This window comes from Physella acuta, unplaced genomic scaffold (assembly GCF_028476545.2).
Source record: "Physella acuta isolate Inbredline_101_S28 unplaced genomic scaffold, ASM2847654v3 ptg000497l, whole genome shotgun sequence".
In the NCBI taxonomy this organism is placed as follows: domain Eukaryota; kingdom Metazoa; phylum Mollusca; class Gastropoda; family Physidae; genus Physella; species Physella acuta.
Window position 1 is genome coordinate 544,735 of NW_026732016.1, and position 15,221 is coordinate 559,955.

A 15,221-nucleotide genomic window follows, 5' to 3' on the forward strand; every position below is an offset into this window, starting at 1 on the left:
GTCACTGGTGTCATGTTGTCACTCATGTCACTGGTGTCATGTTGTCACTCATGTCACTGGTGTCACTCATGTCACTGGTGTCATGTTGTCACTCATGTCACTGGTGTCATGTTGTCACTCATGTCACTGGTGTCATGTTGTTACTCATGTCACTGGTGTCATGTTGTCACTCATGTCACTGGTGTCATGTTGTCACTCATGTCACTGGTGTCATGTTGTCACTCATGTCACTGGTGTCATGTTGTTACTCATGTCACTGGTGTCACTCATGTCACTGGTGTCATGGTGTTCTCACTGGTGTCATGGTGGTGTCATGGTGTTCTCACTGGTGTCATAATGTTCTCACTGGTGTCATGGTGTTGTCACTGGTGTCACATGTGTCATGGTGTCATGTCATTCTGACAGCTGCATGACGTGCTGTTGTGTGCTGACATTGTTAACTGGGCTTAAATTTAGTTTTTATGGGGGTTTGGTTTTACGGTGGGTGTCAATTTATGGGTGGTTTTATGGGGAGGGGGGGGGGGGGGTGTGGTAGATTGTCATTTAATGGTTGTTTTGTCACTCACTGCTGCCTAATGGTGGGTCAAGTAGCTGTCACCTACTGAACAATTGCTTTAAGCTAGTGACCAACTGTACCAGGCATGCCCCACCCCTCCCCCAGACTTAATTCAGCTAGTTCAATGAGAAGTTTGAGAAATTTGATTATCTATGTTGTCAATCTTTTTGTTGTCAATCTTTTTGTTGTCAATCTTTTTGTTGTCTTTACTAAACAGATAACAAATGTGACCTTTGTCTTGTTTTAGATTTTTTAATCTTCCAGGAGTTGTGTAAGTGCCAATCATCTGCAGCACAAATCTAGAAGCTTCCAGCACTTCTTGTAACCCACATATAGAAACCCGTAACTAGAGCTAGACATGTACCCCAGTGTCAGGAGTCATCCACCAAGTCATGCTGACTGACTTGTTTCTTTTTATAACCATTTTTTGTAGAATGTTTTCATCATCCCATCCCTTACACACCTTACGTGGTTAGATCATCCCATCCCTTACACACCTTACGTGGTTAGATCATCCCATCCCTTACACACCTTACGTGGTTAGATCATCCCATCCCTTACACACCTTACGTGGTTACATCATCCCATCCCTTACACACCTTACGTGGTTACATCATCCCATCCCTTACACACCTTACGTGGTTTCATCATCCCATCCCTTACACACCTTACGTGGTTTCATCATCCCATCCCTTACACACCTTACGTGGTTTCATCATCCCATCCCTTACACACCTTACGTGGTTTCATCATCCCATCCCTTACACACCTTACGTGGTTACAACAATATCAGATTTTTATGGATGACCCCTGTCCAATATACTTGAAATATCAGCTTCTAACTAAACATTTACCACCTCATAAAATATAATCAGCTTATTAAAACATTTACCACCTCATAAAATATAATCAGCTAATTGAAACATTTACCACCTCATAAAATATAATCAGCTAATTGAAACATTTACCACCTTATGAATGCTAACACAGCATTTACTACCCTATACATTATAAGCAGGTAATTAAAACATTACCACCTTATGAATATGGGCTTCTAACTAAACATTTACCACCTCATAAAATATAATCAGCTAATTTAAATATTTACTATCCTATGAATATGAGCTTCTAACTAAACATTTACTACCCTATAGAATATTATCAGGTAATGAAAACATTTACCACCTTATGAATATGAGCTTCCAACTAAACATTTACTACCCTATAGAATATTAGCAAGTAATTAAAACATTTACCACCCTATTAATATGAGCATCTAACTAAACAATTTCCCACCTTATGTTTCCATCTCTGCTCTTGTATTGTGAATCTAACTCTGCCCTTGAGTGTTGTTTAATTATCTGCCCTTGTGTGTTAGCACAGTTGATCTTACCATGTTAATTTGTTTAATTAAGTGTATTATAGTTAATCCCCAAATTATGTTTAATTAAGTGTATTATAGTTAATCCCCAAATTATGTTTAATTAAGTGTATTATAGTTAATTCCCAAATTCTGTTTATTTAAGTGTAAGTTAATCCCCAAATTCAACCTGTGACATTATCTCCCTTGAGTGTACCATTGAACAAGTTCCATAGAGTTGTGTCCCACTGTTATTTGCCAGTTACTGGATGTCAGTAAAGCTATTGTAACTCTGCTGATACTAGTAACATTCTAATTAGATAGAACTATTTGTGTATTAGCTTACCCAAAATGTTATCTCTTTTGTTATGTTGTAACCAGCCATATTTTATTATATAACTGCTAGCTTAAGCCACATACAGCCACACCTAACAACATACAGCCACACCTAACAACATACATTCACATACTGCCACACCTAGCCACACACAGCCACACCTAACCACATCTAGCCATATCCAGTTATGCACACACAGCCACACCTATCCACATCTATCCACATCCAGCCATGCACCGCAACACCAAACCACATCTATCCACATACTGCCACACCTAGCCACACACAGCCACACCTAACCACATCTAGCCATATCCAGTTATGCACACACAGCCACACCTATCCACATCTATCCACATCCAGCCATGCACAGCAACACCAAACCACATCTATCCACATACTGCCACACCTAGCCACACACAGCCACACCTAACCACATCTAGCCATATCCAGTTATGCACACACAGCCACACCTATCCACACCTATCCACATCTATCCACATCCAGCCATGCACCGCAACACCGAACCGCACCTATCCACATCTAGCCACACACAGCCACACACAGCCACACCTAACTACATACATTCACCTACTGCCACACACAGCCACACCTAGCCACACACAACCACACACAGCCACACACAGCCACACCTAACTACATACATTCACCTACTGCCACACCTAGCCACACACTGCCACACCTAGCCACACACAACCACACACAGCCACACCTAACTACATACATTCACCTACTGCCACACCTAGCCACACACTGCCACACCTAGCCACACACAACCACACCTAGCCACACACAACCACACCTAGCCACACACAACCACACCTAGCCACACACAGCCACACACAACCACACCTAGCCACACCTAGCCACACACAACCACACCTAGCCACACACAGCCACACCTAGCCACACACAGCCACACACAACCACACCTAGCCACACCTAGCCACACACAACCACACCTAGCCACACACAGCCACACACAGCCACACACAACCACACCTAGCTACATACATTCACCTACTGCCACACCTAGCCACACCTAGCCACACACAACCACACACAGCCACACACAGCCACACACAGCCACACCTAGCCACAAATAGCCACACCTAGCCACACCTAACCACACCTAGCCACACACAGCCACACCTAGCCACACACAGCCACACCTAGCCACACACAGCAACACCTAACCACACCTATCCACATACAGCCACACACAGCCACACCTAACCACATCTAGTCATATCCAGCCAGTACAGCATTCTTTCATAATACTTTTAACGTGTTTCAGATTCCAAGCCTGTTTCCTTTGTCACTGCTGATCAGGTAGGTCTCATTTGTTGAGCTGTGTTATACATGGCCTGCTACATTTGGCTTGAGGTGGGATTTTCATGTGAGGTGGGATTTCCCTTCAAGGACAGATGGGGGGGGGGGGGGGGGGGGTCGGGATCTGGCTAAAATCAGAAAAAATATTTTTAATGTCAATACGGGTTCTAAGCCTGCAGATGTCATACTCCTTGACGTCATATAGACAATTGTCAAAAAGTTCCTGATTGTTGATTAGCTGAGGTGGGTCAAAGTGGGGTCAGATACCTTGGCTGTGATTGGTCAGTGGGGTCCTAGATACCTTGGCTGTGATTGGTCAGTGGGGTCCTAGATACCTTGGCTGTGATTGGTCAGTGGGGTCCTAGATACCTTGGCTGTAACAGTAGTGAAAACAAATATTTAACTTAGCCATAGCCAGATATTTACAAGATAAATATTGTGTCGATTGTTTTGGGCTACTAAGTCAAGAGATATTGGTGTGGCTAATGGAAGAACTGACCACATGACTGTAGTGTGTAAACCAACTAACCCTGGTCAGGTGGCATGTCATTGTTTCACTTGTGTGTCTGAGTTTAGAACCTCAGGCTAATACCATTGTTGATCTTTCTCTTTTCTTGTCCATGCATTCAGAGTGAATGTTAGGTGAGTTGTTTTTGTTTTTTACTCTAACCTAGACTAGAATGGCCTCCTTTTATCTCAAACCTAGACTAGATTAGCCTCACTTTAAAAAAAAAAACTCTAACCAAGACTAAATTGGCATTCCTTTTGTTTTATTTTGAACTCTAACCTAGATTGGCCTCCCTTGATATCACATCTATACACCAGAACAATTTATTATTTGCTTTTTTTTTTGGCTCTGCTTGTTAGTTCAGCTGAAGCACGGAAGTGGGCAGATCTCAGGGCAGTTTTGTCATGCTTTAATACACAACACTTTCTATCTTAACTAATGGATCAGAGTCCTAACTGGGACCAACTGGCCATGGCATGACCAGACAATACTAAATACTGACCATGATGTGACCAAGACTTGCTACTGACCATAAGATGACCAAGACTTGCTACTGACCATAATATGACCAAGACCTAGTACTGACCATAAGATGACCATGAGATGACCAAGACTTAGTACTGACCATAAGATGACCAAGACTTAGCACTAACCATAAGATGACCATGATGTGACCAAGACCTAGTACTGACCATAAGATGACCATGATATGACTAAGAATAAGCACTGACCATAAGATGACCATGAGATGACCAAGACTTGGGACCGACCATAAGATGACCATGAGATGACCAAGACCTAGTACTGACCATAAGATGACCATGTCTTAGTACTGACATCTTATAGTGTTGTTCTACCACTTGCTTGTTTTAATCCATCATTTCCACACTAATTTTTATTTTATTGTACTCTAACAATTTTTGTTTTTGCAACTTCTGCACAGTCCTGCACTTTTGGCTCCTAATGAGTGCATCAGACCATTAGGCTAATGAATTCACCCTGATCCTAACTCACTATGTCTTGACACGCATGCCTTAACTTGAACAACACATAAATCTCTTAGTTTAGCACAATTTTTCTATAACTTTAGAATCTATGTGAACCAGAAAAACAATTTCATTAACTAACATTTACACAACAATACCCTTTGAAAGTTCAATACAAATTATTGCTGACTTTGTTTTTCAATGTTTTTTTTTATCAGCTGTCAAAGAAAGTTTACTTCCATGCTGGATATGATCACACACCCAGGGTACACACTCAGTCACAGACCAGCACAGATGTTCAACACAGCAACACACCTGGACAACACCAGCCCTACAGCAACACACCTGGACAACACCAGCCCTACAGCAACACACCTGGACAACACCACAGCAACACACCTGGACAACAGCAGCCCCACAGCAACACACCTGGACAACAGCAGCCCCACAGCAACACACCTGGACAACAGCAGCCCCACAGCAACACACCTGGACAACAGCAGCCCCACAGCAACACACCTGGACAACACCAGCCCCACAGCAACACACCTGGACAACAGCAGCCCCACAGCAACACACCTGGACAACACCAGCCCCACAGCAACACACCTGGACAACAGCAGCCCCACAGCAACACACCTGGACAACACCAGCCCCACAGCAACACACCTGGACAGCCCCACAGCAACACACCTGGACAACAGCAGCCCCACAGCAACACACCTGGACAACAGCAGCCCCACAGCAACACACCTGGACAACAGCAGCCCCACAGCAACACACCTGGACAACAGCAGCCCCACAGCAACACACCTGGACAACACCAGCCCCACAGCAACACACCTGGACAACAGCTGCCCCACAGCAACACACCTGGACAACACCACAGCAACACACCTGGACAACAGCAGCCCCACAGCAACACACCTGGACAACACCAGCCCCACAGCAACACACCTGGACAACAGCAGCAGACAGACAACAGACTGAGCTCAATGACATCTAGCAGACACAACAGGCCTGTCCATCCTGTCCATCCTGTCCAGCCCCTCAAAGACCTGCAGACAGAGCCCAGCCCCATCCTGCGCCACAAGTCACTGCCCAGCATTCTGGACAACGACAAGCTACAAGAGGTCAAGGTCAGACCTGATGAGGTTAAATCTGAAGAGGACCTCTGGTTAGCAAAGCCTCCACTTTCTCCAAGGTCAGGGCGACATGCAATCAGTCAAGGTCAGCTGCCCGGCCAAGTCAGGTCAGCGCAAGTGGTGCGGACACCTCCCCCCTCTCGCAGGATTATCCTACAACACAGGCAGCAGAGAGCCACACCCAACATGACTGGAGACAGGGAGAGCAGGCCTTACCCCAGCAGCCCAGAGATGGGGCCCCCCTCTGTCAGACATGACAGGCCCCAGCCCCGCACTCCGCAGTTCCACCCCGGGACCTCTGTCAGCCAGTGGCCTGAGTACTCAACACAGGGCCCCTACAGTCAGCAGTCAGGCCCGACCCCAACCCCAGGCCTGACCCCAACCCATAACCCCTACAGTCATCAGTCAGGCCTGACCCCAACCCATAACCCCTACAGGCAACAGGAACCAGACGTGACACAGCGTCAGAAAACGGTACACTTCCTGCCTGACCCCCCAGCGCAGTTACCAGTCAATAGAGCAGCAAGCAAAGGGCAGCAACTCACCAACAAGGCTCGAGCTAGTGACAGATACCCTCTCTTCTACGATGATGAGGACTGGGAAGAAGAGGGGGAGGAATCATTAGTGTAGTCTGGTCAGCTGGTGTGAGGAGTTTGTCCATTGTTGACATCTGTGATACTGGCCCACCCAATTACTGACCCTTCCCCCATACATCACCCTACTGCCCCCCCCCCCCCCACCAGCATGCCTAATCACATAATTTATGATCGATGTACATAAAATCATTTGTTTGTAGCTCAATTTGTTTAATATTTGTTTCTTGATAAAGTTCAGTATTTATGACATAACCAGATCTACAGCAATCCAAAGGATAGAATTCCAACGTCTCTGATAGTGACATCTCTCACTTGATTGAAGAAGGGACGAACCTCTGAAATATTTTGTTTTCTTGTTGGTTCATTATGCCATTCTAAGGACAGAATAGAGGTTTAGCCTGGTGATCTTTCCACCATCTTCCCATCACTTCACCACTGGTTCAATAGCCAGTTTAGCCAAATCTTTAGATTCCCGTGAACCCACTTTCTTTCTGTTTTCTTATGTGGACAAACTGGCAGCTGAGATTTAATTAGCACCAATTTACTGGCCCTCGTGTCTGCTCACACCCCCCCCCCCCCCCCATCCTCCCTCAGTCACCCATAATCCAGCAGGGAAGCGAAGCGAATATTTTTTCTTTTGTCTTCAAATTGTACATATCAGACTAGCAATGCTAATACTTGGCCATCTTAGTTCAACTTGGCCATCCAGGGTGTTGGCCATCTTTGTCCAACTTGGCCATCTTTATGTCAGACTGTAGAATAAAAAAATTGTGTCACTGCCCTTGATGTTCTGCACACGTGTAGGCTAGTGTGTTCGGCAATGTGTTGTTAGACCTAGTTAGATGTGTAGCTACACACAAATATACACACGTGTAGACTAGTGTGTTCGGCAATATGTTTTTAAACCTAGCTAGACGTGTAGCTACCCACAAGCCTACACACTGAAAATGTCTAAGAATACACCTGTTTGTCTATGTCTACCATGAATGGCCAGAAAAAAATTCAGGTAGAACTAGATCAATTATTTTTAGATGTTACTTTAAAGCAATCATTTTCACGTTTTAAAACTTATGTTGAAAAAAAGAATTTTTGCTGGCAAATTGTCTGGGCAACGTTAGGGTCCCCTGTACATTGATGTTCTCAAATATCACCTAACATTGGCTGTGAGTTTATTTATTTATTTGTTTTATTGAAAACAAGATCCTGAGTTTTGAGTTTGGGTTTCTTGTTACAAATGTGTTGAATTTTGACTTGACAACTTTCATGTCACTTGTTGTGTACACGTACTTAAACTGAGTTTTTGTTCAGTTTACTGGAGGGTAGTTTCCCTTGGTTCATGAATGGAAGTCACGAAGTTTTGAAACCAATAAAGGTTTAGTTGTTGATTACCTCCCCTGGTCACCTTGAATATATCCATCTTTTGTTAGTGGGCAGCCTTTTTCTTTAACATAACAAATATCTGCCTTGGTTATGTAAGCAGGTAGATAATCTTTTCAAATAATTCAATTTTTAAAATCGATGCATTTTTCACATGGTGTACAGTTGATAAAGAAAACATTTGAGTTGTAAACTAGTTGATGTAGCTGTGTTCTACTGTTGAATTGACAGGATTTGTAACCCCTTTTGTTGGTTCTTGTATGTTGTATACAGGACTATTTCAGTTCTATGATATTAGCCTGATTATTTTCCCTGATCTGTTCTACAACTTTTATGGTGTGACTTTTTTTATATTTTAAAATTTGAACCAGATTTTTGACATGCCCAGCTTTAATGTGTGTCAATTGGAAATTGTGTTCTTGCTTTTGTTTTATTCAAAATGAGCTTTGATTTCCTCCACATGACTGGTAACCATGGTAACCACACAACAAAACCAACTACCCCAGGCCAAACCACACTCCCATTATTTTAAACACAAGATCTGTTGATTGCTAAAAATGTTTTTTTGCATGTTTTTTCTTTCCATTTTTGTTGCATGTTTTTGTCAGCTCAAGCAAAACTTGTTCCATTTTTTTAGATATTTTTCCTCCAGCTGTCTTCATTACAGGGTCGTCACTAGATCATGATCTGATATTCCCATGTTTCTTCAACATGTTCTGTTGTCAATAACATTTTTTCTAAATGGTGGCGGATCCAAAGCCCCCCCCCCCCACAGCATCCATCCCACACGGATTTCGTCCACACCCCTTTCCCACATACAATTTTTTTTATTTAGATTAGAATAAATTAATTAAAGTTTTATTTAGTACTGTCTGGCTTTCACTTTTTAAATTTCATACATTCAAATGTTTGTCTAACAAAATTAAATTGTTAAGATACCCCACCCTTCCCACTTCAAGGTTTGGTGTCGTCCCAACAACATATCACCATACAACATGGGTGTAGTGTAGTACATTTGTTCTTGTCAGTTTTTCATTGTCATTTATATCATCACCGTTTGGATGAATATTAATAAAATGTCCGTGTGATAAGTCATACAACAGTCATGTCTATCTTTCTATGACTTAGAAAAATGTAATATCATGTTTGTCTCTCACACAAACTTGTTTTTTTTTTCTCCTGCCATAATCACTGGTTGCTGTGACATATAGCAGATACCTGACATGTAACTGTGACATATATCAGATCCCTGACAGGTAACTGTGACATATAGCAGATACCTGACAGGTAACTGTGACATATAGCAGATACTTGACATGTAACAGTGACATATAGCAGATACCTGACAGGTAACTGTGACATATAGCAGATACTTGACATGTAACTGTGACATATAGCAGATACCTGACATGTAACTGTGACATATCAGATACCTGACATGTAACTGTGACATATAGCAGATACCTGACATGTAACTGTGACATATATCAGATCCCTGACATGTAACTGTGACATATAGATACCTGACAGGTAATTGAAACACCTTACATGTAGCTGTGACATAGCAGATACCTGACATGTAACTGTGACACCTGACAGATAACTGAGACACCTGACATGTAGCTGTGACACATGACATGTAGCTGTGACACCTAGCAGGTGACGTCAGCTGACTGACACCTGCCAATCTTGTAACTTGATCTATGCATTCTTTGTTTACTTTCTATATCGATGTTGTCTGTGTAGGCCCATAACTTGTCACATGTAAGCCATGGTGGTACAACTTGGTTCAATTTGTTGGTTCAATTTGTTGGTTCAACTTGTTGGTTCAACTTGTTGGTTCAATTTGTTGGTTCAACTTGTTGGTTCAATTTGTTGGCTCAATTTGTTGGTTCAACTTGTTGGTTCAATTTGTTGGTTCAACTTGTTGGTTCAATTTGTTGGTTCAACTTGTTGGTTCAACTTGTTGGTTCAATTTGTTGGTTCAACTTGTTGGTTCAACTTGGTTTAACTTACACCACCATTGGTTAAACTGTCTCCATCTGTAGATTGAAACATAGGAAATAAAATAGTCCAGCTTTTGTGACGGTGTTCTTTTATTCCCTTATTGTGACTTGTCTGTTGGTTGTGGGTGATGTTATGTGCCAGTTGAATGAGTGACTTGTCCGTTGGTTGTATGTGATGTTATGTGCCAGTTGAATGAGTGACTTGTCCGTTGGTTGTGGGTGATGTTATGTGCCAGTTGAATGAGTGACTTGTCTGTTGGTTGTGGGTGATGTTATGTGCCAGTTGAATGAGTGACTTGTCCGTTGGTTGTATGTGATGTTATGTGCCAGTTGAATGAGTGACTTGTCCGTTGGTTGTATGTGATGTTATGTGCCAGTTGAATGAGTGACTTGTCCGTTGGTTGTATGTGATGTTATGTGCCAGTTGAATGAGTGACTTGTCCGTTGGTTGTATGTGATGTTATGTGCCAGTTGAATGAGCGACTTGTCCGTTGGTTGTATGTGATGTTATGTGCCAGTTGAATGAGTGACTTGTCCGTTGGTTGTATGTGATGTTATGTGCCAGTTGAATGAGTGACTTGTCCGTTGGTTGTATGTGATGTTATGTGCCAGTTGAATGAGTGACTTGTCCGTTGGTTGTATGTGATGTTATGTGCCAGTTGAATGAATGACTTGTCTGTTGGTTGTGGGTGATGTTATGTGCCAGTTGAATGAGTGACTTGTCCGTTGGTTGTATGTGATGTTATGTGCCAGTTGAATGAATGACTTGTCTGTTGGTTGTGGGTGATGTTAATTGTTATGTGCCAGTTGAATGAATGACTTGTCCGTTGGTTGTGGGTGATGTTATGTGCTATTTGAATGAGTCTGCCATGATGATTTGAAGGCATATGTTACAGTACAAACACCTGAGCAAACATATGAAGGTAAACATATCACTGTATATCAGGTGTGTCTACTGCACCCCACCCCCGTGTCATTACACAAGTTGACTTTATGTTGAAGTCACGTGTACAAGCAACATACACTCGCGAGGGGAGGTCGTGTTGCGACGGTCTCATCCAAAAACATGTCGAGAGTTTATTCCAGGTGACGCCCATGTGCTTCTAGAGAGGTTTTCTTGTCAATCACGCTGGAAAAAAGAAATATGTTGGGGAGGGGGGGGGGGCAGTTGTAATTAATACCTATGGCGTTGGATTAACATTTTATGAGATTGTTAGCTACAGAGATTTGTCAATGATGTCCATCTAGCTACAGAGTTGTGTAAATGACATCATCTAGCTACAGAGTTGTGTAAATGACGTCCACCTAGCTACAGAGGTGTAAATGACGTCCATCTAGCTAGTGTTGTGTAAATGACGTCCACCTAGCTAGTGTTGTGTAAACGACGTCCATCTAGTTAGTGTTGTGTAAATGACGTCCACCCAGCTAGTGTTGTGTAAATGACGTCCACCTAGCTAGTGTTGTGTAAATGACATCCACCTAGTTAGTGTTGTGTAAATGACGTCCATCTAGTTAGTGTTGTGTAAATGACGTCCACCTAGTTAGTGTTGTGTAAATGACGTCCATCTAGTTAGTGTTGTGTAAATGACGTCCACCTAGCTAGTGTTGTGTAATGACGTTCATCTAGCTACAGAGTTGTGTAAATGACGTCCATCTAGTTTGTGTTGTGTGAATGACATCCACCTAGCTAGTGTTGTGTAAATGACGTCCATCTAGTTTGTGTTGTGTGAATGACATCCACCTAGCTAGTGCTGTGTAAATGACGTCCACCTAGCTAGTGTTGTGTAATGACGTTCATCTAGCTACAGAGTTGTGTAAATGACGTCCATCTAGTTTGTGTTGTGTAAATGACGTCCATCTAGTTTGTGTTGTGTGAATGACATCAACCTAGCTAGTGCTGTGTAAATGACGTCAATCTAACTAGTGTTGTGTAAATGACGTCCATCTAACTAGTTTTGAGTAAATGATGTCCACCTAGTTAGTGTTGTGTAAATGACGTCCATCTAGTTTGTGTTGTGTGAATGACGTCCACCTAGTTAGTGTTGTGTAAACGACGTCCACCTAGTTAGTGTTGTGTAAACGACGTCCACCTAGTTAGTGTTGTGTAAATGACGTCCACCTAGTTAGTGTTGTGTAAACGACGTCCACCTAGCTAGTGTTGTGTAAATGACGTCCACCTAGCTAGTGTTGTGTAAATGACGTCCACCTAGCTAGTGTTGTGTAAATGACGTCCACCTAGCTAGTGTTGTGTAAATGACACACCGGGTGGGGATGATCCAGCACATCCCCCCCCCTAGGGCGTGGCTAGACAACCTATTGAAGCCCACTAAATCAAGGGCATTAACTCGACTTAACACTCTTATTTAAAGTTACTTCCCTTTGTTCTGACACCTCCCATTTTTTAAGGCAATTACCCGAGTTAAAAAATACTTTCTGACGGTTTATTTGTGAACTGCTCCACGCAGTCCCCGCCCCGAGAGTACTTGTGACGTCACCACAATGATAGCTACGCCCGTCTACTCATCGCTAAATTAAAGAGCAGGCCGACCCTACCACACGGGTCAACCCACCCACCCATACGGGTCAACCCGCCCACCCACACGGGTCAACAAACTAATAAAATATTCTTCACAGTTTGGAATTACTTTTTTACACAACAAAAATAAGAACATTATACCCACCTTACCATTACACTTTGTCATTCACCATTACACTTTGTCATTCACTATTACACTTACCTCACCATTACACTTTGCCATTCATCATTACAAGTAGTCACTCAATGTCACTCACAGATGAATGAAGCCGATGCTGTACATGTAATCAGGTATACCTGTACCTGGCTGACAGCTGACAATGCCCAGAGCACGTTGGGTTTCACATGAGTTGTTTTACATGGAGACCAATTGCAGGTTGCTGCAGCTGATAATACTAGGTTGTGGTTGCTGATTTTGGGCTGGCTTGTGATAGTGATCTAGGTAGCGGGAATATAAAGACACACACACATATATATAATATTATATATATATATATATATATATATATATATATATATATATATATATATATATATATATATATATATATATATATATGCGTTTAATATTGTAGATAGTAGCACTGAATATGAAACTTTATCTTAAAAAAGAGACAATTTAAATAATTTGTTTACCTGTAATTTAATACAAATTTATCAAGTAAATTGCTAGTTTAGAAAATGCTCGGAATAAAAGAAGACGTTTGTTTTGAGTGGGCACCTATGAAATTATTCCGTCGTAATCATTGTTACTTCCAGACTTTCTTCTCCAAGGGGTAGGGGGGGGGGTGATGTGGGGGCACTTGATAATTTCGGTGAGGGGGGGGGGGGAAGAAACTCTGGTCGTAATGATGTTGTCGTTTGCCTGCTTGTCCTGTTTCAGTATCGCTACCTATATATATATATATATATATATATATATATATATATATATATATATATATATATATATATATATATATATATATATATATATACGAAGTGTCTACTCGGAAGAAGATTTTTCTCGCCAACGTCTCCACTTAGTCGGCAAAAGATAGCTCTGCGCATGCGCAGTGACCTATGGCTAGGGTTAGCGCTAGAATGAGGGTTAGGGGTAGGATTAGGGATAGGGTTAGGGATAGGATTGGGGCTAGGGTTAGGGATAGGATTAGGGATAGGGTTAAGGATAGGATTAGGGTTGGTGTTAGGGTTCTGCGGTTGTAAACACACGCATGCGCAGTACCATCGAAAACATCGCCGCTAAGGCAAGTCGTAGTTTCTCTCCATTGCGCATGCGTATCGCATGCGTATCTTATTCCGGCTAGAATCGGCCTTTATATTATACGCACATTTTCATGTTTATTTGGTGCGCAATTATTTTGAGTCTCGAGACTCTACTATATCAAAAAAAATTAAGTGCTGAAGAAAATGCATTTAAAACCGTTTAATAACAAGCTTTTATGTAACAATGAACTTAAAAAGAGAAAATAAATTATTTTATTTTAATATTTAATAATATACTACCATTTAAAGAAAAGCGGGGACTACTATATTAATATTTTTTATTACTTATTTTTTATTAATGACTTTACTAAACTTTTCTTTTTAGTTATCTAAATAGTAGTGTAGTATTATTTACTACCAGTCCCGGTCAGACTATGCACTGGCCTTCGTAAAAATTCTATCTGTAAAGGACCGTGAGTTGTGTGTGTGTAGTAAGCAGTATATGCCCGCTATTGTCCAGGTTTAGGAAAGATTTTACTATTCTAATTAAATAACACATAACCCTAACCACAACCAACCACACCAAAACGCAAAAGCAAACGCAAACACGCATGCAAACAGAAACAATAACAAACACAAACGCAAATACAAACAAAAACACAAACGCAAAAGTAACACTAACAAAAACGCAGACACGAACGCTAACTCAAACATAAACGCAAACAAAGAGGACATTTAAGAACATCTTCTAAACTGTTATTGATAAAAAAAATCTCCTAGCAGCCCCCTCTATTCCTCTCTAGGCATATCGCTACCACCCCCACCCCCACATGGTCTGGTGAGCTGTGGTTCACGGTAAAAAGTGAGGGTGAGGACCATCGTCCTTCACGAACTACCGATATTGTTGTAAAGCAAAATATTTTCAGTCGCAGCATTGGTAGTTTCGAATTCACAAATTGTGAATTACTGAAAAATTATCTATATATATATATATAAAATTCTCTTCGGAGACGCTAGAAAACAAGCTGTAAGCGCGCTCCCTACCACCCCCACCCCTACATGGTCTGGTGAGCTGTGGTTCACTCTAAATGTTTACAAACAGAGCCGGGTTTAGTGACGACTATTAGGGGCAGATAGTTTAGTTTGAAACGATTTTAAAAGTGGGGGGGGGGGGGGGGGGGGGGGGTAACTAAGTGGAGTTTACTTTAACGGAGGGGGTGGGGGGGGGGGGTATCGTCCTTAACGAGCTACTTAT

The 15,221-nt window shown here is 42.1% G+C and overlaps 1 protein-coding gene across 6 annotated transcripts in view; it reads left to right on the plus strand.

Annotated features, from left to right (window-relative positions):
• LOC131944552 (F-BAR and double SH3 domains protein 2) overlaps positions 1 to 6,961 on the plus strand; it is a 44,415-nt gene extending 37,454 nt beyond the window's left edge. For 2 of the 6 annotated variants that reach the window (XM_059305233.1, XM_059305234.1), the window contains 2 exons: positions 3,572 to 3,606; positions 5,319 to 6,961. In XM_059305233.1, coding sequence (XP_059161216.1) covers positions 3,572 to 3,606; positions 5,319 to 6,875 — 1,592 coding nt within the window. In that variant the 3' untranslated portion in view covers positions 6,876 to 6,961. Of the gene's footprint in view, positions 1 to 3,571; positions 3,607 to 4,236; positions 4,249 to 5,318 lie in introns of all 6 variants that reach the window. The other 4 variants (XR_009387047.1, XM_059305235.1, XM_059305236.1 and 1 more) reach the window with 4 other exon arrangements.
• Positions 6,962 to 15,221: the final 8,260 nt, after the last annotated feature.